The sequence below is a fragment of the Ptychodera flava genome, chromosome 5 (assembly GCF_041260155.1).
Source record: "Ptychodera flava strain L36383 chromosome 5, AS_Pfla_20210202, whole genome shotgun sequence".
Lineage (NCBI taxonomy): Eukaryota > Metazoa > Hemichordata > Enteropneusta > Ptychoderidae > Ptychodera > Ptychodera flava.
In genome coordinates, this window is record NC_091932.1 from 3,173,196 (window position 1) to 3,200,512 (window position 27,317).

Genomic DNA, 27,317 nt, shown 5'->3' on the forward strand with positions numbered 1-27,317 from the left:
GTGACCATCCCCCCAAGCTACGTTTGTAAAATGTGACTTTCTGCGGCAAGTTTGTAAAATCTGACCCTCCCAATATATCCAGCCAACCCCTCCCCAAATAGTGACTGAAGGTTCCCTTAGATATGAAAAGTTTACCATTTGAGCAGTAACTGCTCACGGAAAAATGGTTGAAATTATGTTCTTTTTGTCGAGGTAATTAGCAAGAGTCGATAACGAATTGTGTTCAATGCGAATTCGGCCTAGATTCCAGACTGGATCCAGTGCAGTAACTTTTCCTGGATTTCTACCCTCGATCACATGACCTCGCCTAGCTCTGCGTGGCAGTGCTGTGTTACCAGTACGGCCTTCTGTGGTGGGAGGCCGTATAACGCCGGTAACGCACAGCACTGCCATGCAGAGCTAGGACAATCGACAAGCCGGGCCCTGCCGTGCAGAGCTATGCCACGCAGAGTACTAAGACCTGGCCACAGAGAGAAGGGCACGGCAACTCCATGGACCTTTGGACCTGGCCAAATCATATCCGAAACCACGCGGTCCCTCAACAAAACTGTGCCGAAACGTAACGCTGAGCAACTTCTGGGCTAGCCTACTACATGAATGCGTAAGTCTTGTTTTCAGAACTTTTGTATGAATGAAAGGGGGGGGGGGCTATTAAGATGAACCTTTAACCCACTTGTATAAGGACTAAAGTAATGACATAGTCCAGTGTAGCCATGGAAACAGCCGATAATTTATGCGACAATCTTTCTAATTTTAGCAACGCGGATCAGCTGTTTTTTATGAATATCTAATGAGCTGGTCGCCAGTGAACGACTAATCCTGCGGCACTTGGAGACTTTTGGCAATGTTGTGAGATATATAGCCTACAGTGACACGGATCTAAGATCATTTTATTCAAGGCTACCCACTAGGTGATAGAAACGTAAGATCTGTGGTGTTTTTAAGCATTTACGGGGAGGTGAAGCATTTGTGGTGATAGATCGATTGATGATGGTGATGTTCGACTAGCCCTGCCTACGAATATTCGCAGTGCTAGAGGGTCTAGACTACAGTAAATGCTGCAAGGTGAAGTTCCTTGATTGTTTGTGTAAAATCGGACAGTGTGCTGTACGGTCGTCAACAACGCGATGAGCAACCCATCCTTAACGAAAAATGGAAGTAAATGAATCACGATCGCACGCAAAACGGACATACCGATCAAAATGGTGTGGCCATTGTGACAGATTGCTACAGAAGTCAACGTAATATCACCGACGTTTGTATTTAATCTAGAAGAGAAGTTCTCTTGCGACCTATAAAAGTATAAGAAACTACAATTTCAAGAAGTGATGACTCATGACTCAGTGATAGTTGCAGCTGATGCCATGGAGCTACCAAATGCTGATGCCGAGCCAAGGTGTAGTGATACTCAAGATTCTCGAAATAATTTTGCAGAAACCAACGGCATTGGAGAAGGGTAAGTTCTATGTGATAGTACATTTTATACCCGGTAAATTCAGGTTTTGTTTGCCGTCCATGCACAAATGGGCATGGTTTGTTGTTTTTGTTTAGAAAGTTGCTGGCTCTTGTTGGCATTGGTGGTTTGATAGTGAGAGCATAGAAGCTGAAAATGTTACTTAGCTAACCATTGACGTAGTAGTGGCGACTATCAAAGTTACATTTCATGCAGTTACAACATAGAAATTTTATACATATCATATTATTTGCATAATGAAAAGAGGTTTCAGGAACTTGTACACCAAATTTCCATAGAAAAGCTTATAAATGTATTTTATTGTTATCAAAAGGAAAGACATGTTTTGAATATCGAAAATGCAATTTAAATTTCCCTCAAGAATTTCACCCTTCCAGTTGCAGTTGAATATTGAGGAGACCTACAGTATACAGTCTAGAATTCAGGTTGTTTTGGCATATGACCTACTGTAATTTTAAGGTGCAAGCTCCTGAGACCTAAACATATGGAGTCTAGATTATCTAGAAGAAATACCAGATAGAGTGACAGATATTGCTTTGTATGGCTGAGATCTGATGACAAAGTTTTACATGATTGACAGTCCACACAAAGGGTTGTGATCTAAAATTTAAAAAAAAACAAACAAACATGATTTGGTAAAAAATTTTTATAATGTGTCCATATATGGCATGAGTGAAAACCTCATTTCCAAAATAATAAATAAAAAAATAAATAAAATTATTATAAATATTTTTGTACAGTAGCTAATTAAGCTACCCTATATTGAGGCATATCTATGGTTGAGATCACTAATTACATTGCACTCTTAATTTTTTTCTGCCATCACAAAGAATCATTTGAAGACAGAGAGTATGCAGACTCTACATCAGAGAGTGAAGTTGAAGACGGTTCAAGCTTGCAAGTTGAAGGTTGCATACCTTGTGCCAGCTCAGCTGAGCCAGACATTTCACCATTTACATCTGAGGTATGTTGAAAATTTAATGAATAAGCGTTGCAGGGTTTTAAAGGCATTGTCACAGAACAGTGTGTCCATTTGATTATATATGTCTGTTGTTGCACAGAAAACCAGTAATGGTTTGCTTACCTTCATGCCAAAGATTTAGTTTCTCTGTCAAAAGTTGACCATATTTATAATGGAACAAATTGGTCTCCTTTCTGTAATAAGTTCATGCTTTGATCCTTTCCTACTAATTGTGTGTGAACACCATCCTGCCAAGTCAGCAAATAGTGGTACAGAGCTGCCTTTAAAAAAATGACCATAGCCCCACTGGCATACTTGTGCTCACCACGAGAGTTTAGGCCCCCTAGGTGTACAAGTATGTCATTGGACTTGGCTTTTCAGACATACAGTCAAAGGAAATCAATATTAAGGCCATGATACTGAAACTTTAGGCACCCTGCATACATGATTTATCACTCTTTCCCAAATATTTACTGACTTGGCAAGAAGTGGTTCAAATTGATTTGATAGAGGAGTAGTCTAAATTGATGATTCACCTTTTAGGAAATTGGCTGCAACCTTTTGCTATTTTTCTCAGTGTTCTGGTTCTTTATATCAACTACAATTTCTTATCCTGCTTCCTTTAGCATGCTAAAATGTTCAGTATTCTGCTGGTCAACGCAGCCTATACATGTACATTTTGCATTGACTATTATTGCTAACAAATTTATGTTTCTACTGTGGACTGGAATTCAATTTTAAATAATGATGAATGCTGACTGTAGTTGATAAGCTATCATGGTGAATATTTCATCATGCTGCTGGGATTCAAACTGTTCCAAGGTATAGACTCACTGAGGACTATTTTCAAGCTGAAATACTCTTCTGTTCAGCAGTACAGTGATTTTTGACAGAGGGGTCCTTCACACTGTTACCTGGATGCATTCAAACCAGTCACAATACTCTCCCATTACTTTGAGGCCTTTTATACCAAGTCCTTAGCTGCTTTCATTCTGCTTCAACGGGAACTGATAAACAGTCAGACATTTGGGCTATCATCTAATGCTTTTCAAATATAGCACCGGATACAATTTGGTAAATTGACCCTATTAGTTTATACCAATATCTGCCTACAGCTGTACATCAAATGTTTAATTTAGTGCACAAAAAATGCAATATCAGACCATTTTGATACCCTGGTTAGCTAATGTAGTATAACTTGCACAGGTGAGACCTCTGATTGTAAAGTACTGAGAAAACAAGTTTTCTTCAACCAAACCCTGCCATCTTTGACATTATTAGATATTATTTCTTGAGAAAACTAAATGAAATTACATTACCAGTGTGATATTTCCTCAAACATACTACAGTACATTTACTGTATGCATGGCGTATGGGAATTTTTGTCTATTCTGCCGAGTCGATTTACATGGTTATTCATTGACATACAAATTGTTGATCAGGTTTTCTAAATTTAACCCGTCACTCACTTGCCAAAGTGCATGAGTTTTAGTGATATATGTACAAACACAGGTGTTTCCTTTCTTTGCTTTAAAATGTTGTTAACATAATTTTTATGTTTTCATAGGCTTTTCCACAAAAAGATGCTGGCATAGAAAAGGAACGCTGGGAAGACAGTGACATAAGTGAAGCAATGGATTTCAACTTTTAGCATGGGCAGAACATCATTTCAGACTCAGAGTCAAAATGTCTGCCTCTTCTCACAGCAGCACTTCTTTTCATTATGATTTGGCAGAACATTTGCCGAGTTTCAGATACCGTAGAGGAATCACCATCCTTTTGAAATTCTTACAGAAATTTATCTTCATATTATCTGCAGCATTAGAAATATCATTACTTAGTGATATTGCAGCAGCTTTTCCAACGTCCCTCTACAAGGTCAGGAACATGCTAGGTCTCAACAGAGACAGCTTTAAAAAGTATGTTGCTTGCCAAATTTGAGGACTGCTACAAAGTTAATGGATGAGGTGAGAAAATTCCACGTAAGTGTTCTGACGTGAAATATCCCAACCACCCTCAAAGAAGAAAGGGAAAGCCTTGTCTTATGCAGCTCTTCTAAAAAGTATGCTGAAAGGATGGACATGAATATGTATATCCACAAAAGGTGTATTGTGACAAGAGTGTAAAAGAAACACTGGAAACTGTTGCTAGGAGACCAGAATTTGTGAAAAAGAGTAATGCCTTGCACAGTAGAAACCTGCCCAACGGTGTCTTGCATGACATTTACAATGGACAAGTTTGGAAGGACAGTGGCTTCTTCAGTTCAGACAAATGACTTTTCGTTCACTCTAAATGTTGACTGGTTTCAAACATGTGAACACAGCGCGTATTCTGTTGGTCCTCTTGACATGGTAATAAACAATTTACCAAGAGAGGAACGTTTCAGCCCAGAAAATGTTGTATTAGTTGGACTTGTGTACCGGTATGCCAGGGCCTAAGGAAGCAGAGAAGAACATTAATTAATATTTCGGACCGCTGATTGATGAATTAGAGCAACTTTTGCAAGGAGTACATCTCAAAGATGGAACATTGTTTGGAAACACTTACAGAGAATCTCTGATGTGCTTGTCATCCGATATACCCGGTACCTGTATGCAGAAAATGTGGAGGATTTGTGGGTCATGGCGCTTTATGAGGTATGTATCAAATGTTAGATACTGCATTTAGTACCTCAAGCACAGGCTACTTTCATGACCCCTGAGTGACCTTACATATTGGCATTTTTTATGGTATGGCATTATTGAACATTGAACTCATATCCCAATAAGCCCCTTTACAGTTCTGCGGACAAGCGTTCTATATCCATGATGCTTTGTGAAACTAGCGGCTTTGAGGGTATCACTTTGAGCATATTTCCTATTCTTTAACACGGGTCTGCAACAGCAAGAATCATTTTTTGCTTGTTATCCGACTTATTCTCTCAAAAGAGTAAGCTAATCAGTCACTTTGTACATGTCAATGTATTTGAAAGCTGTTGAATATGACAGTTCACCAATTATTTACTATTTTATGAAAATCTAGAGGAAATTCAAGTCAGTCTAATTTATATAGACATGAAGATGTTGATCACAGTAATCGGCTGTTGCTTTTGACAAAGGATTTCATGCAAAAGTATACATTAATATTACTGCCGTCAAATTGAATGTAGAGGCTGTACTGAACAGGTAAAGATTACATACAAAAAGTACTGATGATTTTAATATCTACAGATGAAATCCATTAAACAAAATTTTCAGCAGGGAGAAAAATGGGGAACCGCTGCTCATTTTAACAAACATGTAAAACTTGATACGATACAGCAGCAATCATTGGACCGCAGAAGAGAACACCACCAGTCTGCCATTAGTTGTAAGAGACATGTCCTGAAGGCGTCTTGTGTAAGGTTTTTGTTGCAACTACACAAATTTAATTTTGCAAAATCAGGAATGCTTGGTACATCCACACTGACCACAGATGTAAACAAACGCGAATCCCACAAACATTTTCCAGATTTCTGTAAAATTGTTGAGCACTTGGCATGTTGCATCAAACAACGACAAATACATTGACATATAACATATTACTGTGTAGCTCACATTTCCTCGCAGGATGTGTGTAAAAATATGCACAAAAAATGACTCTCAATATAGTAGACCTGTCTTAAAAAATAGACGATACACTCAAAGTGGTACCCTTGAAGCCACTAGTTTTGCAAAGCATCATGGGTATAGAACATTTGTCCACAGAACTGTAAGGGGCTTATTGTAACCAAAAGAATTAAATTTTTTATTTCAAAATGAGTTTTTGGTGCATAACTTGAATGGTATGGTTGACCGTTCCAGAGTTTGAACCCAAGATGGCAACTTAGTCACACCAACAAACAAAAGAAAATCACTTGTCCCTTGGGAATGTCCCTTGGGATAATCTAGTCAGTTTTGTGCAAACTGAGATGAATTCCGCAATACTGTTTTTTAGGCTGATTTCACATTTCTGTCATTTCACCACAAGAAAGCTCTGGAAGTTGATTTTTTGTACCCATGATGTGAAAAGACAGTTTACAATATGCTTGTATGGAAATCACAATTTTCCATTGCAAGATCTTGCGCAGTAATTAGATTTTTGACCAAAAAGCTTGTTTGTTTGTAATTTTCAGTAAAAATGAAGAAATGTATGGTGTTACTCTGTTCATGATAGTTATTGTTGAGTGTACCAAAGTAATTATAAGAAACAATGAAAACAACTGTTATTTCATTGAAAAAACAAAAAAAAAGCACTTTTCTACGAAAAACATACATTTTCATGGGGGTTTTTTGTGAAAAAAAGAGGTGATGTGTTAGTTGGTTTCCTTTGTGTTCAAACAATGAAACTATTCCATTTTCATCACCAATTTTCTGACATGAGATCCACAAGTATTTCTTGGAAATGTCTAACATATATTTTTTAACCAAAACTGTAATTTTTCAAACTTTTCTCACTAAAATAGAATATGTATCAAACAGGCATTTCCTATGATTATGTTGAAATGGTTGCTGATCCTACAGGAGGTGTGATGTGTTGTGTTATTCCTTCTTAAAAAACAATGGTTGGACTTGGTGTTAATTGAATATGGCAAATTACTTTCTTTAAATTAATTTTTACCAAATATGGAGAAATCCCTAGGGTCTATTCTTATCGTAATCTTAGCCATGATGTACTTAACTCTTTGAGAGTATATGGTGAAAATTGCCTGGAAGTTTCACAATTTATGAGGGGGAAATGACCACACTTGTTAGTCTTCACTCTGGTTTTGTATTATTTGTGTTTTTGTTAGATGAAACAATCAGTGGAAATACATTTCAATTTGAAATCTCCAAGTGTCCCTAATTCTCTGTTGTCAGTGAGTGTTATCCGCATTGTGATCACTATGATTGAATGTTTGATGTCTTCCATACAGTTAATTAGTTTATTCAATGTCACTTTCTATGTCTGAGGAGCTATCATTCTCTTCATCTGCTAGTTCACTTTCATCAATGTTTGTTGTGTTTGTACAAGAAACACACTGACACAGCTCTGTGCAAAACAATTCCACTTCTCTACACGAACATCTTGATGAGCATCCAGACTTCTTGCATTTACAGCTTACAAAATTGATGATAGAATCTGGTGCAGGAGGAAGTGTCATCCACTGGATTGATACATCCGAGTCTTGCACTATTCATCCATGTCTATATGTGGGCTTGGTGCATCCATTTTGGCTTGCAAACATCACCTGTAGATTGCTGTTTGGTAGTTTGCACGCTGTGTATGCAATTTCTGACTGTCTCAGTGTCTCTGTTTATAGAAGGGAGGGCACCATCATTTTGTGAACCAAGACGAAAGCAATTGTATCTTGCCTCATTCACATTACTGCATGCGCTTTGTCCATACAAATCACAGACAAAGGACTCTATTTGTGTCATCAGTGTATCAGACAATGTCCATGACATTCCTAAGTCATGGAATGTACCAGTGTAGGTATCACTTCAAGTTCCAAGCAGCAGTTTTATCATCTTCTTCGTGCTTTGCCTTTGAAAGCACTCACGCTATCACAGCCAGAGAACACATGAAGGCCGAGGAGAGCCAGGGCAGTCTTGTCTCCCAAAGACTCTGATATTTTGTGTACATAGAGTATTTCACCATTTTTGCTGGTTTGATGTAGGAACAGCTGGCCCTGTAATTGATGAGTACAAGTCACAGCTAACATCAAGACATCTGTATCAGGACTGCGAATGACAATGTTGTCTGCCTCCCCAATACCGGTATACCGTTACATGTATGATGCATGTTGAGCATGAATTAGTAGTCTTGTGTCAGCCTCTTCATGGTCACACTGTAATTCAGGTACCTCGGTTACGTCCATAACATCTGCAGATTGCAACCTGTAGCATAACTCGTCATTGGTATCATACATGGTATCTACTTGGCAAGGTATCAAGTATATGGCAGCAGTAAATAAGGTTACTCCTTCAGAGTCAAAAGTTACACTAAATAACTTAGACTCAGCGGCGCTGCCAAAGGTCCTGAACACATTCTTCACTCGTTTTGAAACAGAGGATTTTTCATTTCAAATCTCAAATCTAAAACAGTCATTATCTCCTGAGTTAGGGATGTCTATTGAGACAGAGAAAGTAGCTAAAACTTTAAAATCATTAAATGTGAACAAAAGTCCAGGTCCTGACTGTATTTGTGGTCGCACCCTGAAGTTTTGTGCTGATCAGCTTAGTGTAGTCTTACAACACCTTTTCCAAGTTTCTCTTGATACAGTTAGTATTCCTGCCATATGGAAAAATTCTATAGTAATACCAGTCCCAAAGAAAGCTAGCCCTAAAGAACCCAATGATTTTCGACCTGTTCCTCTTACTTCCCTGGTAATGAAAACATTTGAGAAAATAATTAAGTCCATTATTCTGACAAAGGTTGGCAACAGACTAGACCCCCTACAATTTGCATATCGACCGGGAAAAGGTGTTGAAGATGCTAAGCTTTTCATTCTCAATACACTTTACAAACACTTAGGAAAACAGGTGCTCATGCAAGAATCCTTTTCGCAGATTTCTCCAGTGCTTTCAACACAATCCAACCCCACATCCTTGCAGAAAAACTCTTAAAATTTAATTTTAGCAATCAACTTGTACTTTGGATTATTGACTTTCTTACAAATAGATCACAAAGGGTGTTTGTCAATGGTCTTTTGTCAAGTATCATTCAAACAAATACAGGTTCTCCTCAGGGTTGCGTTCTGTCTCCTCTGTTGTACATCCTTTATACTGACGATTGTAGAAGTACACATGAAGGTAGCCATCTTGTTAAGTTTGCTGACGATAGTGCTCTGCTTGCACTTCTACAGGGATCAGAATGTCATCATGGTCCCGCTCTTAGTGAGTTTGTTGAGTGGTGTGATAATTCGTATCTAAACTTAAATGTTAAGAAAACTAAGGAAATGATAATTGATTTTAGGAGGCAAGAACGCAACCCTCCTACGTCCATTGTTCACGATCAAGAAGTCGAGATTGTTTCGAAGTATACATACCTTGGTTCAATATTTGACAACAAATTGAAATGGGATCATAACACCGATGCTATACTGAAGAAGGGGCAGCAAAGATTGTACTTTTTGAGGAAACTGCGTTCATTCATGGTTGATAGACAAATTTTATCTCTTTTTTAAATCTTACATTGAAAGCGTTATCTCATTTTCATTCATTTGTTGGTATCAAACTCTGTCTGTTAAAAAAAAACTTCACTTGATAGAATTGTTTCACTTAGCTCAAAACTAATTGGTATACCCCAGAGAAGTCTTTCTACGTTTTATAATCAGCAAGTAATCAGGAAAGCCCGCTCAATTCTTTTGTCTAGTGATCACATTTTATCAGCAGAGTTCGACACACTTCCCTCTGGTCGGCGTTTTAGATACCCGGCTTGCAGGTCAAACCGGCGCAAGTTGTCATTCATTCCAACCGCTGTGCGGCTTTTAAATGATTCCTAAACTGTTTTTTGTATATTCCTGCGTCTCCTACCATTTTGTAAATTTGTATTATATTTTTTTGATGTTGTATTTGAGCCACGCTTTTTAATTGCCCGTGTTTGGGAAAAATAAAGTTCTATTGAATTGAATTGAATTGAATTGGTGATACAGGTGCACTGGTCACAAGAATGTTGCTGATACATGTAACGGTATGTGGAAACAACACTATGAAAAATTGCTTAATTCCGTTTTGAACTGTTGTGATAAAGGTTTTGCATTTATCAACATTAAAAGAATCTGGTTTCCACAATGCGATGGTGGTTACTACAAATGAAGTAAAAGGGTGTATCAATAAGCTAGAAAAGGGAAAGGGTAATGATGGTATTGCAGCTGAACATCTTATTTATGCTAGTTCAATCCTTAGCATTTTATCAAGTCTACCTGTATGCTTTATTGGATTTTTACACATGGATATTTACCTGGGACTTTAATGCATGCGATCATTTGTCCCGTCATGAAGGATAAATCTAAGGATGTTACTTCTGTAGATAATTATAGACCCATTCAATTGTGACGGCCATTTCAAAGGTATATGAACACTGTGTTCTATCTTGTATTGAATCACCTTTAGATACCAGTAATTTACAATTTTGTTTTAAAAGTAACCACTCTGATATGTGCATTTTCGTGCTCAAAGAAATTGTAGATTTTTATAAAAGGCATAGTTTGTCAGTGTATTTGTGTTTCATGGACGCAACAAAAGCTTTTGACAGGGTAAACCACTGGACATTGTTTAGAAAACTGATTAACAGTGAGATACCTCTTTTTATTATTCGTATTTTACAATATTGGTAGAGTAACCAATATCTTTTTGTTCACTGGGCATCTGCAGTTTCTAACTCTTTTGGGGTTACTAACAGTGTTCGTCAAGGTAGTATTCTTTCACCCAAAGTGTTTGCCATGTATGTACGGTAGATGGTTTAAGTAGTAAGCTTCAGTCGGCTGTTGTGAGTTGTCACCTGGCAAATACCATTGTTAACCATTTGTTCTATGCCAATGATTTAGTCTTGATTTGTCCGTCGGTTAAAGCATTACAGAAATTAAGTAACATTTGTGAACATTATGGGAATGAGCACGACATTATCTTTCATACTGCAAAGACAGAATGTATGGCAATTTTCCCAAAGTCCTGGAAAGCACACAGCCTGAGAATACCCTGTGTACTACTGTATGGTAAACCTCTTAAGTTAACAAAGTGTGTACAAAAAAGTATCTTGGCTGTGTTATGTCTTCTTCCGGTACAGATTATGCTGATGTGCAATGGCGGCTGCGTTGTTTTTATGCTAGAGCTAATTTTATTTTACGTAATTTTGGCAATTGCTCACATAAAGTGAAGTGTACTCTTTACAAGAGTTTTTTTGTATAGCTTTTATCGTCTTAATGTTTGGTGTAACTACAGTGTCAAACAAATGTCTTCACTGAAAGTAGCGTACAATAATGCATTGAGATTAATATTTAATCTGAAGCGTGATACAAGTATAAGTTTAAATTTTGTTACTAGTAGAAATATTCTGAATTTTACCTCGCTTCACCGTAAATACTTATTTGCATTTTGTGAACGGTTGTGGAAAAGCGAAAATCCTGTTATTCGCAGCTGTGTTAATTCAGACTCTTATTTTCAGTCCAGTTTCTGGAAACATTGTAAGAGTATTCTTCATTAAGTTTATTTTAGTTTTATTTCTTAGATTTGATTTTGTATTTTTGTATATTTTACTGTATGGGTTTATGGCCTGAAATATAGAATAATAATAATAATAATATTCTTTCCATGATTCAAACAGAAAGAGTAGGAGAGATTCCTTATATTCTTACCAGAGGCAAGATATTTTTTGAATTGCCTTGGCATATTTAGAGTTGGTCTTGAGATCTGGATCTCAGTAAGGGTACCTGTCATTGCCTTACGTTTTCTCTCTGCATCTTTTATGGACTGTTCTCTGAACTGATCGATGACAAAGTCCATTCCTGTAGCACCATACTTAGCGGCGATCGCTCTCAACTGGTAAAATATGCTGGATGCAAATTCTCCAAATGTCGCCGGTATTTTCCTAATTTTGTACCATGGCCATAGCATCAACAATATATGGCAGTCTTGCCTTTGAAACTGAGGTCAACAACAGCTTCTGGAAATGTTGCCTCCAGATGATGAGCAAGAACAGCTTTATTTGTCTTGGTCATTGTCTCATCAAAGTTGGCAAACATTGCTGGAACAGGGCCTAGTGGGTGTGTCAGGGCATCATGAAATCAAGTTGTCATACCTGTGCAATCAACAGCATTCGCTGGAGAAGATTTCTGTTTTCTTTCAGCGACAAGCAGTTCATGGTTACTTTTGACTTTGGTTTCTTGGATATATCTACAAACGTCTTTCCTCTTACCACGGACATTTTGTCAAACAAATCTTTGACTCCTTGTGTCAGACGCTGACTCTCAAACTGTAGGTAGGCCTCTTCGCCTCTTGAATATGCATTGGTAAGATCTGATGTGATCTCTGTAAGATGAACTACTGGTACCGGTAGTTAACTATCTTTATCACTGGTGAACGATGACCCAACTGATAGTACAGTTGACATTATTTCTTGCTCATTAGATTCATCTCGCTTCATCCTGGTTTGTGTCAGGTCTTGGGAATCTCTAGTAGTGTGAGCTGTACCATGTTCAAATACGAACTCCAGAAAGCATAATTGACGTTGCTTTCACAGCACTTCTGTATGTGGTCTGTGTATTTCTGTTGTAACCACTTCATTTCTTCTGTATTAACTGCATCGATGAATGAATGGGGTAGCTGTCACAAAGATTGAGAAGGCTGGCAATGACTGGTAAATGTTCCTCTTCAGTCAAACTGTCAAGGAATTCATTAAAGCGGAGACGGTGCAAGGCCTCTGCAACCAGTTTACGGCAGCGAACACTTAGGTTGTAATGATGTCCGCTCATTGCACCATTGACTGATTAACCTTGGGCTAAAATACCAGACTCTATCATGATATCCTCCAAGCCAGCATCTCTGAAGCGCTTTCCTATTGCAGATAGCAATGACATAGCTGTGTGAAATTCTCCAAGACGCAGTATTAGGCATTGTGTGTACTCTTCATTCTGCCGTCGGATTTCCTGTACCGTGGAATAAATTGCCAGATCCATATTAAGTACCACACTTTGCAGATGGAGTTTATTGGCGATGTCAACACATGTACTAAGTACTGTGTTTATTGTGGACTTCTCTGTTGGACTAGCATCTATCACTGGTAGGTCACCAATTTTGCTCACAGGCCATGATATTGCCTGAGAGTTGTTGATTTAATCCAGCCCATGACGGCAAAGTCACGTTACCTTCCTCAACCTAACGATGCAAACATGAAAAAATCAAAGTGCAACTGTTAAAAGAAGAAACAAAATATATAAATAAAAATAAAAATCATGCAACATTTAAGTAATTGAAGATATTTCAATACATACCTACACAATTTTGCACATCCAAAATGCCAAGTCTTTAGTAAGTGGGATATCATCAATCGCTCTTTCCTGGTTTTGAAACATGCAATCAGCAGCTAGCACACAGTAAGTGAGGCTATCCACAATTCTCCATGATCTGTACACACAGACATCACTCACTGAACTGAAGCAAATTTCTTCTGTATACAGAACAACTCGGTCCATATTTCAAAATTCTGGCAACATAGTTCTGATCATCATAATTTTCTGATTTCTCACTGTGAATAATGAGAAGATCAACCCCTTTTCCGCGGAGGAGATAGCAATTTTGTAATTTTGTTGACAGATTTTTGACAGCCATACACAATATTTTCAAGGAAACTAAGGGAATAAGTTGCATCTGTGTTGGCAAAAGAAAGGGTATCGATTTTTTTTAATGTTCGTAACAAAGGAAATTTGCATGTCTGACAGGTGGTATGATGAGACAATCTTAGTTGCTGATAACTTTATCTTGACAAGTGTAGAAGTTTAGCACCTCCAAACATCGACTTCTCGTTCAATTTACTCTTGAATTTTAAACATAATCAATAATTTTGGAATATAGTTTTAACAAATAATCCTGAACTTAAATTGTAGGTTAAAAATTTTAAAGAAACTGATAAAATTGAAAAAGCCTTTAGCAAAAATTGTCTGAGTGAACAAATCAAGGGGAATTGTGGGTAGCCTCACTTACTGTGCAGCATCTGAACCTACAGGTAGCATGAAAAAATAAGTTACTGTATTCAACTTGATATTCATATAATAATATTAATAATAACAAGGCAGTATTGCTGAAGGCAATGAGTACTTGGGCCGTGATATAGTAATTTTGAGGACAATATATACTTCTATTCAAATATGGTCTTGAATTTCCTCCTGTCAATTAGGCATTTGATTAACTGGTTATTAAACGAAGCAATGGCATGACAACAGCAAAATATGTCTAGCAACTTTTGTGGAGTTTGAGGCAGGGGTTCTTTATTTATAGTGGATATTGCTTAAACTCCTTAAATATTCAAATTACAGCAATTTTTTTTTGTTCTCGATGGCAGATGTCAAATATTTAGATGGGCATATTTAGATTTCTACACTATAGTTATCCCTATATACCAAAAATCGGACATCCAGCTCTATTGGCTTGCTCAGAATTAGACATGCGCATAATTAATGAGGTACAATATGTGGTGTCATAAGGTGTCCCATCATACCAAATATGAAGGGTGTAGCAATTGTGGTTACTGAGATGTGAACAAATATATATATTTGAGGTCAAAGGTCATTGAGGTCACGTGACATTTTGTCAAAATAATTGTATTGCTAAGTTATTCCTATATACCAAAAATCAGACCTCTAGCTCTATGGCTCGCTCAAAATTAGATATGTGCATAATTAATGAGGTACAATATGTAATGTCATAAGGTGTCTTATCATACCAAATATGAAGGATGTAGCACTTGTGGTTACTGAGTTGTGGACAAATATATATATATATATATATATATATGAGGTCAAAGGTCATAGAGGTCACGTCACATTTTGTCATAATAATTGTATTGCTAAGTTATTCCTATATACCAAAAATCAGACCTCTAGCTCTATTGGCTCGCTCAAAATTAGATATGTGCATAATTAATGGGGTACAATATGTGGCGTCATAAGGTGTCCCATCACACCAAATATGAAAGGTTTAGGCCAAAAAAAGAAAAAGAAATGTTTCTGGTCAGCGCGCGCGTCACTTGAAAAACAGAGCGTCACCCTTTTTTTCTGTTTGTGGCCGGCGGCCGTGGCTGACACCAAACCAAAATGGCTGAAGAGAAAGAGAAAATTCTTTGAGGGGCATGATCAGTGACTGCATGAACGGTATATATGTGACTTTATTGATAAAACTATAAAACTGACCCTCCTCCCTCCCTTGAGGGAAAAAATAAAAATAAAATAAAATAAAATGCGCGTCGCCGCACCATTTTTTAAAGGAAGACCTGACCAGAAACATTTCTTTTTTTTTTTTGCCTTAGCACTTGTGGTTACTGAGTTATGGACAATAATGTATATTTGAGGTCAAAGGTCACCAAGATCACATGATATTTTGTCAAAGAGGTCTGAGATATCTACGTGAACCGATGGACTCACTGATGGACTCACGGACGGATATGACCCAATCTATAAGCCCCCTGGACTTTATCCGTGGGGACAAAAACTGTGTCACTGCATCCTTTAGGCAATATGAATACGATGAGAAACTAAATTTTTATTTTTCTTGGCCTTATACATAGGAGTCTATGGAGAACTGCCTTATACATGGGAGTCTATGGAGGTGTAAACTAAAAGTCCTCTAACACGGCCAATTCGATCGCATTGTGAAACAAATCGACGTGCATCTGTATGGGTCTGGTACTATTCTTGTGCAAAGTTTGAAAGAAATTGACTAGGGCATGTCTGAGATATCTGCGTGAACGGACGGACGGACGGACTGACATGACCAAACCTATAACTCCCCCAGGACTTCGTCCGTGGGCACTAAAAACAACCCAACAGTTATTACAGCTACACGGGCGGTAGGTTCGTATCCAGAGCCCCGTACGGTCTGCCGCCGTCGCTTGAAAACAATCTCATAAACCTGGCAACTGTGTATGGGTAGCTGGATGCTTGACTTCCCGGAGAAGGCGAGCTGTCACGTTCAAGCTCAGGATTATTTGTCGATCAAATTTCAGTAAATTTACCTTACCTAGATGAAATTTTGTCTATAGGCTGAAATTTCGCCGAAGTTTGACAAAATTGCATAGATTTTTCAGGTTCATATGCGACATTTTTGAGTTTAGAGTGCAGACAGAAATAAGTTTTGAGGCAACATGGCTGCGACCCCATGTTGACCCTAGCCCTACGTACGATGCTATGTGCTACAGCTAACACACAGCATCATACGCAGGGCTAGCGAGAGAGTTGCCGACATCGACGGTTATTTACGAGAAGTGAATAAAAGACTGTCATTTTTGGAAGCGATCGAGTAGCTGAGGTAGGCTGGGATACGACTTGGGCCCAAGAACGCTGAATTTCGACAGTAATTTGGCTTTTTACGTCAAGTCCCAAAATGGATTTGAAGTCACCGACCCTATGTACGCGTACGGGTCTTTGCAGGGCTGTGGTGAGCGGGGCGATTAGCTGTAGCGGAACACACAGCATCGTACGCAGGGCTAGTTGACCCCAAGTGAAAATGTGTTCGCGATCAAATCTTCCTATATTTTTTTCAGATTTTTCGACAAAATCATTGCTTCTTAAATCTTTTGTAAAATATAAAATATTGAAATACAAATGCGATGTGCCATGTCTCCAGATTTCTAAAATATCGTTCGTTGACCGTTCGACGGAATATTCATTTCGCAAACTTGTGACGCAGTTGAAATTCAATACTGACCGCCAAATAATCTTAATGAGACGAGATCATTCTAGACATCCTCCAAATTATCCAACCATTCGCGTTAGAGTTCAGCTCGCTTAGAGTATCATAACATTTTTCGGCCTTCGTTTAGATCGACCCTAATCTCTTCCATTTAGGAAATAAATACACAAGCTACCTTGACAAAACTTCGTGCACCATCCAGGACCAAACGCACTACAAATCTGTCTTGACGTCATCATCTCCTTACATGGTAATCGGAATACCGTATTTTTTAGCAAAGGAGACACAGAATACGTCAGAGTATTCAGTTTCTAAACGTATTACATTGTGTGATGTTGTCCAAAAAAGGTAATGTTACTGCAGTGGTATAAATTACAAAACACAAAAGTTCAAATCAGTTTATTTTGGACTGGCTTTACCCAACATTTCATATTGTTTCTTATGCCAGATTTGACCACGTGCTTACTGGCGACCCCTTTACATGCAAATTTTGTGTCAAATGGTGTGTTCTCCTGGAAAACAAACGTACGATTTCTATATGAAGGAGGCGAAATTTGCCCTCAAAACTCGAAACCACCCCTTATGGGGTGTACCTAGCTATTTTGAACGAGCTTCTCGAATCTGCAGCTCTATTTCGAAATGATGGTCTGGTTTTCTCAGCTCAAGGATAAGTGTTCTCCATTGCTGTGGGCATTACTATTCTCACACTGGGGGTGCAGTTTCCAGTCGTAATGTTTTTTCATTGTGTCCGGGATATAAAACCTTTCCTTTTTACACTTTTGCTTTGATTAACACTAGTCCACATCTTGTCAGCGATTAAACATGTTTCAAGTTTAAATGTTAAATTCTGGTCTCGAGCCCTCTTGTTCGACCAAACTGAAATTACCCCTCCCACTTTGGCTCGTCCAGTGGGTGTAGCAAGGGTCGTGCCATCGCCTAGGAAACGGAGGCAGCATTAATTGTTGCATTTCGATGCACATTTTGATTATATTCAGAAGATTTTGTGGCAAAAACTCAGATAGAGAAGCATTAATATTCACATCTCACTTATTCAAGACTGGCTGAGAGCAGCACTTCCATTCAGTTAACATCATTACGCCATTTATTATGCCAAGAAAGATGAAGCCAAGACATTTTGCCCTCCCTGGTCTCAGCCAGAAATGGTTATACCTTACAGAGTTTTTTCCCACGGAATGAAAACAAATGTACTTGGGCTGAGGCCCAAGTACAATAATAATAACAAGGCAGTATTGCTGAGGGCAATGAGTACTTGGGCCGTGATATAGTAATTTTGAGGACAATAGATACTAGTATTCAAATATGGTTTCGAATTTCCTCCTGTCAATTAGGCATTTGATTAACTGGTTATCAAACGAAGCAATTGCATGGCAATGGCAAAATATGTCTAGTAACTTTTGTGGAGTTTGAGGCAGGGGTTCTTTATTAATAGTGGAAATTGCTTTAACTCCTTAAATATTCAAATTACAGCAAATTTCTTTTGTTCTCGATGGTAGATGTCTAATAAATATTAATATGTGCACAAATAGCATGGTTTGTTTAACTATATTATGGTGGAGATGTCAGAATCCCATCGTGACCACCCCCTCACAAAGTCTAATGGTGCGTCCCTAAGTGAATTGTTCTGGCATTGGGAAGCAAACTCAACATTACAGGATTTTATTAGAGCCAGTTAAAGGGCCTGAGAGGTAACTGCAAAATTTAACCAACCTCAAGTCACCATTTAATTTTCGTAGATATTCATTGCTATCTATAAATTTTGCTTATGGCAGAATAGGCGAAACAAAGAAAAGATTTTTGTTAATTCTGCCATTTTCCAAAGCTTGCCATACTATTTGAAAAAAGGGGTACAAATGGAGGGGATTCCTGTCCCATCCTGAAGTAGGTTGCACCATGTTGTATTTGTAAAGATGGAAAGATTGCACGTGTACCATTTTTGGTGTTTATCATAATTGTATGGCAGTACTGTGGCCATATTCGGGAAGAGAACTGGTTGCCTTACAGAAATCTATCCATGTAGTTCAACTCAATGGATAATTATACTTGAATAAACATCGCAGAGTCAGAACATTTCAATGAACTAACTTTAATATAATAATAAAATCAAAAAATATTCTCAAAAGTTGTGCAAAATTTGCATCAACTTAATCATTAATGAGTGTTTGATATAACCTACTAATCTATGAACTGCTAGACAACTTTTGAACTGTTAATCAAGTGTCAAACATAGCACCAGAAATCGAAGCACAATCTGGAAACCTTTTTGAAAATAACACAACTTGCGAGGTTTTTCCTGAGGTAACATTAAAAACACAACTGAATTAACTATATTATCAAACAACATGTGCTCTTATTACACGTAACTCTCTTGACAATTGGGTTTGGAAAAAATACAAGATTTAGCCACTAAACGAGTGGTAACCTACACATGTATGAAACTATTGAACACATTTATCAAACATTCATTATCTATACAAGTTGAATAGTTATTTGAATGGAAATTGTCAGTGAAACATGGTTAATTTGCCATTCTATATGAACAATGAGAGGAAGTGAAAAACACAACATAATTGGCTTTTAAGGTTATTTTTATGACAATTAGCAAAATGTCACCACAACAGATTACACTGCATTTTTACAATTGGTAGACTTGCTTTGTTAAACACTGCAGGATTATTGATTAATATACTGTCAGGAAATGGCAGAGTTAGCACTAATTTGGTGTATCCAGACGCAGATTCTGAAGTGATTGCATGCATGCATGCAAGCTGTTGTAAAACGAGTCATTGACAATGACATAGTCCCCACTTAAGGAGTAGTCTAAAGTGGCATAGAAGTGTACATGTTGATCTATGGGCACATAGGTCTATGTTGTTGTTCCCAATTTGAAACATGAGGCATGTCTAAGTTCTGGTTCTAAATCGGGAAAAAAGATCAGACCTCTAGCTGTACTGGCCAGCCAAGAAATACATATGTGCATAATAAATGAGGTACAAGATGTGACATCTTAGGGTCTAATATCTTATCAAAATTGAAGGGTATAGAACTTGTGGTTACTGAGTTATGCATATATATGTATAATCAAGGTCAAAGGTCATCAACACTGGACAAAATGCTTGATATGCGCTTAGCATATTTACGTATATTGACGTATATGGAACACAATACTAATTGCATATGCAGCGTATATCTTTGTATATGGAACATTCCAATACGTTGATATGTGCAGGGCTCGACATAAGCGCTAGCCCACTAGCCCGAGGCTAGTAAATTTTCACCCTTACAAAAAAGTCTTACAGGATCCCTGTAGGACCCAAGGATCCCTGCAGGAGTCCTATAGGGCTAACTCCATCCTATAGCACTCTCCTATAGGACAACGCCTGTGCTGTAGGATTTATGTGTCATGTCTTATAGGTTCATACTAGTCCTATAGGCTCATATTTGTGCCTTATAGGACACCCTACAAGATGATTCTGCCTGACTTTTAGGACTGTAAAACTGAACAAGTAATGTTTGAGTAATGTTTATAATTATAATAATTTATTCTCTTACGAAAATTATAGTCTGTAGAATTTCACTCATATACCCTTTCTCAAAAGCTATTTCTATTTACACACACATGCCAGGAACATACCATATTCCTTTTGCCATTTGTACATGTCATGGCTGTACACAGACAAAGACTCTCTTTGTTAGATCCAAGGTCAAGTGAGCTGACCTGTGCCTTTGCTTTGTTATGTAAATAGTTTCCTGCATTTACAATGGGCTGATTACATAATAGTACAGCCAAGCATTATTCATTTGCACTTGAGGCAGTGCACCAGTGAACATGTATGGCTCCTGTTAATGTAAAGTACTAAAGTTCAACTCCAATTGCATGGAACATTAGGATCCAAGGTCCATTACCAAGATTCTAACAGTGTTATGGAGAAGGGAGCTCACTAATATGTCACAACTGTAAGAATCGACATTGCAGCATCAACTGAACTGACCTCTTAATTACGTGAGTTAAGATACACATCTATTCAGTTAATAATGCACTTGGCTGAGGTGACAAGTCAAAGGCTGGCCTTGCATTCATATGTGTAGGTTGCTTTATATTTTGTAGTCCCTGTATGTTGCATTGATTTCTGTTTTGATTGATTGTTAATCTTAATTCCTTTAGAAATAAACTACATGTTTATAATAACTTGTTTTGTAAGTTGACTGACTTTTTGTGAGTTTTGCAGTTATTCATTGCATTGGTACCACCTATAGCAAAATCAGAAGGAGTTATTCCTTACTTAACAAAATTTCCGCACTCTTTACAGAAGTTTGTTTGCCTTGTGCGAGTTCAATCTCTTAGAAAGTATGATAACAATATGTAAAGCATATTCTGTACCCTGTAGGGCTGCCTACAAGACCCCCTATAGGGCTCCCTGTAAGACCACTATAGGGCTCCCTATAAGACCCCTATAGGGTTCCATATAAGACCCCCTATAGGGTTCCCTATAAGACCCCCTATAGGGCTCCCTACAAGACCCCTTATAGGGCTCCCTGTAGGACCACTATAGGGCTCCCTATAAGACCCCTATAGGGCTCCCTATAAGACCCCCTATAGGGTTCCCTATAAGACCCCCTATAGGGCTCCCTATAGGGTTCCCTATAAGACTGCGTTCCAAAATCCTGTAAGACTACTACAGCCTGATGTCCTATAAGACCCTACATGCCTCTACCCTATAGGACTGGTATAGGATATTTTTGTAAGGGCAAGAGGACTAGTAAAAATGTCTTCGAGGTAGTCCTGCGGACTAGTGCAATTTTCAAATTCCGTAGCTGTCCAGGAAAGCTTATCGCTACAAAACTAATGGGACGCCGGGCCACTCATTCGATAAGAATGAACCAAGCCTCGATCATTTTATATAAAAATAAACTAACTTTTACCCAAACAAATTGGACAGTGAAACAGTGAAGCAAACTTTATTGATCACCAACTTAAAATGAAACAGTTTACCTGCTACGGAGAATCAAATTGTACTGTACATGCCAGTAACATGGCCCTGGGAAACATGGCTCAATGCAACGCTGAGCATCGAACGGAATTGTCTGCACGTCATGTATTTTGGTTTGCTTGAAGCTCATCACTTCGCCTAAAAACATGAGCAACCCCACAATTTCGTTCAAACACTGCTGTATCCTTGCCTTTCAAAGAAGATTTTTCTCAAGATTTCTTCAGGGGCATTCCCAAACAACACCTCCGATAGTTCGTAGCCAGCTTGACCCTGCTTTAGAATGCCTCCATATGCTGACCTCCATATATAGTCAAGACCCCCTAGCTTGATTGAAGCTGATCTTAAAAAGAGCCATCTAGCTTGCCAAAACAGTGCTATGGCAAGTTGCTACTGCTTGTACAGGTGAGGGAATTCCTCACAGATAATAACTTGGTGCTAGCAACTTATTGTTTTGCCATTTTAGTGGAAAAGTGTAAATTATTGGGGCAATAATAGTGAAGTGAACCTTAAAACAGTAGTGAAAAAACAACGTATGAAATGGGTGTATCAGACTGTAGTATCCAATCACTTCTGGGAGTCATTGGTTATTTTTGTGCTAATCACATTTTGTTACCAGTAACTGGCAAAAACTCATAAAAGACACAAGCACATGAAATGGTAAAATGCAACATTTTTAATTTACAATTAAAAACAAAATTTTTCACAAACCATTATTACAAATGAGAGGTCCTCCCCACAAGCTGGTCAATTTTAAAATGTGATATATGTCAAAAATATGAAGGCACTCCACAGGAACATTTGTGAATGGCTGTATGAATTTCAGTTCTGGAGAAACAAATCTGTCCCCACCATGAACAAACAATGTTCTTTGCAAATTAGTGGTGCACTACCTGAGCTATGAAGGATTTTCCAACAAATTCATCCCTACCTCTGATTTTATTCTTGACGGCAATACCGGTAGGCTATTTCATGACCTCTCCTCCTACACAGGACATTTCATTCAGGTTATTTTTGTGGTTTATATATGATTCAAAGTTAAACATTTTGCAGTAAGCAAATGTGCTAGTCTTGCATGAAAGTTAGTTATTGGGTTTAAAAACCTTTGCGACAAAAAATATGAGAATGGTCATATACACCTCTTTACAACGTGAGAGCAACATTTGGCTTTGCTTGAGCAGGACTAGTAGATTTCATTTAGGACTACTAAAAATGAACTGCTACTAGTCCTTCGGGCTAGTGGATGATTTGACCTTACGTCGAGCCCTGTATGTGTAGTGTATTTCTATGAAGATCATGAGTATACGTAATGCAGATCTTTGCACACTAAGTGTACACTGTAGTTTTGCATTTTATTTGCATAAGTACTGTATACTTAATGTATTTGACACATGTACAGAATCAGTATATGTGTATATATTGTTGTATATCAAGCATTTTGCCCAGTGCAAGGTCACGTGACATTTTGAAAAAAACATTGTATTGCTAATTAATCCCTATATGCCAAGAATCAGACCTCTAGCTCTATTCGCTTGCCCAGAATTAGATATGCACATAATTAATGAGGTAAAGCGTGTGTTGTCATAAGGTCACCCATCCTACTAAATATAAAGAACATAGCACTTGTGGTTACCTATTTATTGGCATAAACGTATATTTCAGGTAGAAGGTCATCGAGGTCACATGACATTTTGTCAAAAAATTTCTACCCTATAGTTATCCCTATATACCAAAAATCGGACATCCAGCTCTATTGGCTTGCTCAGAATTAGATATGTGCATAATTAATGAAGAACAATATGTGGCGTCATAAGGTGTCCAATCATACCAAATATGAAGGGTGTAGCACTTGTGGTTACTGAGATGTGGACAAATATGTATATTTGAGGTCAAAGGTCATTGAGGTCACATGATATTGTGTCAAAATAATTGTATTGCTAAGTTATTCCTATATACCAAAAATCAGACCTCTAGCTCTATTGGCTCGCTCAAAATTAGATATGTGCATAATTAATGAGGTACAATATGTGAGGTCATAAGGTGTCCCATCATACCAAATATGAAGGGTGTAGCACTTGTGGTTACTGAGTTGTGGACAAATATGTATATTTGAGGTCAAAGGTCATTGAGGTCACGTGACGTTTTGTCAAAATAATTGTATTGTTAAGTTATCCCTATATACAAAAAATCAGACCTCTAGCTCTATTGGCTCGCTCAAAATAGATATGCACATAATTAATGAGGTACAGGATATGTTGTCATAAGGTGTTCAATCATACCAAATATGAAGGGTGCAGCACTTGTGGTTACTGAGTTGTGGACAAATATGTATAGTTGAGGTCAAAGGTCATTGAGGTCACGTGAAGTTTTGTCAAACAAATTGTATTGTTAACTTATCCTTATATACCAAAAATCAGACCTCTAGCTCTATTGGCTTGCTTAAAATTAGATATGCACATAATTAATGAGGTACACAATATGTGGCATCATAAGGTGTCCCATCATACCAAATATGAAAGGTTTAGCACTTGTGGTTACTGAGTTATGGACAATAATGTATATTTGAGGTCAAAGGTCACCAAGGTCACATGATATTTTGTCAAAATGTCTGAGATATCTGCGTGAACCGATGGACTCACTGATGGACTCACGGAGGGACATGACCCAATCTATAAGCCCCCTGGACTTTATCCGTAGGAACAAAAAACTGTGTCACTGCATCCTTTAGGCAATATGAATACGATGAGAAACTAAATTTTTATTTTTCTTGGCCTCATACATGGGAGTCTATGGAGAACTGCCTTATACATGGGAGTCTATGGACGTGTAAACTAAAACGTCCTCTAACACGGCCAAATTTGATAGCATTGTGAAACAAATCGACGTGCATTTGTATGGGGTCTGGTACTATTCTTGTGCAAAGTTTGAAAGAAATTGACCAGGGCATGTCTGAGATACCTGCGTGAACGGACGCACAGACACTGACCAAACCTATAAGTACCCCCGGACTATAAGTACCCCCGGACTTCGTCCGTGGGGATTAAAAACAACGCAACAGTTATTACAGCTACACCGGCGGTAGGTTCATATCCAGAGCCCCGTACGGTCTGCCGCCGTCGCTTGAAAACAATCTCATAAACCCGGCCATATGGGCAGCTGGATGCATGACTTCCCGGAGAAGGCGAGCTGTCACGTTCAAGCTCAGGATTATTTGTCGATCAAATTTCAGTAAATTTACCTTACCTAGATGAAATCTTGTCTATAGGCTGAAATTTCGCCGAAGTTTGACAAAATTACATCGATTTTTCAGGTTCTTCTCCGACATTTTTGAGTTTTGAGTGCAGACAGAAATAAGTTTTGAGGCAACATGGCTGCGACCCCATGTTGACCCCAAGTGAAAATGTGTTCGCGATCAAATCTTCCTATATTTTTTTCAGAATTTTCGACAAAATCATTGCTTCTTACATCTTTTGTAAAATATAAAATACTAAAATAAAAATGCGATGTGCCATGTCTCCAGATTTCTAAAACATCGTTCGTTGACCGTTCGACGGAATACTCATTTCGCAAACTTGTGACGCAGTTGAAATTCAATACTGACCGCCAAATAATCTTAATGAGACGAGATCATTCTAGACATCCTCCAAATTATCCAACCATTCGCATTGGAGTTCAGCTCGCTTAGAGTATCATAACATTCTTCGGCCTTCTTTTAAATCGACCCTAATATCTCCCATTTAGGAAATAAATACACAAGCTACCTCGACAAAACTTCGTGCACCATCCAAGACCAAACGCACTACAAATCTGTCTTGACGTCATCATCTCCTTACATGGTAATCGGCATACCGTATTTTTTAGCAAAGGAGACACAGAATACGTTGGAGTATTCAGTTTCAAAACGTATTACATTGTGTGATGTTGTCAAAAAAGGTAATGTTACTGCAGTGGTATAAATTACAAAACACAAAAGTTCAAATCAGTTTATTTTGGACTGGCTTTACCCAACATTTCATATTGTTTCTTATGCCAGATTTGACCACGTGCTTACTGGCGACCCCTTTACATGCAAATTTTGTGTCAAATGATGTGTTCCCCTGGATATACAAATGTACGATTTCTAAATGAAGGAGGCGAAATTTGCCCTCAAGACTCGAAACCACCCCTTTATGGGGTGTACCTAGCTATTTTAAACGAGCTTCTCGAATCTGCAGCTCTATTTCGAAATAATGGTCTGGTTTTCTCAGCTCAAGGATAAGTGTTCTCCATCGCTGTGGGCATTACTATTCTCAACTGGGGGTACAGTTTCCAGTCGTAATGTTTTTCATTGTGTCCGGGATATAAAACCTTTCCTTCTCAAACTTTCACTTTGATTAACACTAATCCACATCTTGTCAGTGATTAAACATGTTTCAAGTTTAAATGTTAAATTCTGGTCTCGAGCCCTCCTGTTCGACCAAACTGAAATTACCCCTCCCACTTTGGCTCGTCCAGTGGGTGTAGCAAGGGTCGTGCCATCGCTTAGGAAACGGAGGGTGCATTAATTGTTGCATTTCGATGCACATTTTGATTATATTCAGAAGATTTTGTGGCAAAAACTCAGATAGAGAAGCATTTATATTCACATCTCTTTTATTCAAGACTGGCTGAGAGCAGCACTTCCATTCAGTTAACATCATTACGCCATTTATTATGCCAAGAAAGATGAAGCCAAGACATTTTGCCCTCCCTGGTCTCAGCCAGAAATGGTTATACCTTACAGAGTTTTTTCCCACGGAATGAAAACAAATGTACTTGGGCTGAGGCCCAAGTACAATAATAACAGTATTTTTATGCTAATAGTGCAATAAGAAAATGACAATTAAATTAGCAATACAATAACTTTCATAAAATGAAATTAAAATATTGACTTATAAGGAAATAAATATGAGGGTTTCACCGGTTAAAGGGACACCTTTATATTGGGGTTAAATAGACTATGTATAAACAGTAATTGGTTTGATTGTTTTTACGTTTTGTTTAAATTGAGGAAATGCAACAATGATTGAAATTTTGGATGAAGGGGGAGGGCAACTAAGGCATTGTGCAATTAGTGCGATAATATGGCAACATTTCATGAAGGAGTGTGTGCTTACAGTACTTACAACCGTAATATGAAACCATGACATCATGCTACGTGGTGACTGTGATGATTATTGTATTTCACAATGTACAACCTGACGGTGCAGGGCCATGGCGGGGTTTACCATGGTACTCAATAATGTTGCTTGGTGGAGCAGTAGGTTGAAAAATTTGTTTTCTACCGGTATATCTTTCAGGCAAGTATTTGTCAGTTCAATCGTTTATAACATCCACACTTGATTTAGTTGCATTTTTAAAATGATAGATGTGGTCGGCCCATAAACTATTAATGAAACAGGTTAGTGAAATATTCAGAGAGGCTTATGTCATTAACTGTGTCATTGTATTTAGCCATCATACTGTACAGAGTACAA

General features: G+C 38.0%; 1 protein-coding gene across 4 annotated transcripts in view; it reads left to right on the top strand.

Moving 5' to 3' along the window:
* Nucleotides 1–313: 313 nt before the first annotated feature.
* The window catches only part of LOC139132771 (uncharacterized), a 30,347-nt gene continuing 3,343 nt past the window's right edge, over nt 314–27,317 (top strand). Inside the window, exons 1-4 of one of the 4 annotated variants that reach the window (XR_011552424.1) lie at nt 314–601; nt 1,273–1,456; nt 2,305–2,438; nt 4,003–5,071. Coding sequence is in view for 1 of the 4 variants with exons in the window: in XM_070699034.1 (XP_070555135.1) it covers nt 1,360–1,456; nt 2,305–2,438; nt 4,003–4,086 (315 nt within the window). In the remaining 3 variants the exon portion in view is untranslated. Of the gene's footprint in view, nt 602–719; nt 1,457–2,304; nt 2,439–4,002; nt 7,255–27,317 lie in introns of those variants that run through there. The other 3 variants (XR_011552425.1, XR_011552426.1, XM_070699034.1) reach the window with 3 other exon arrangements.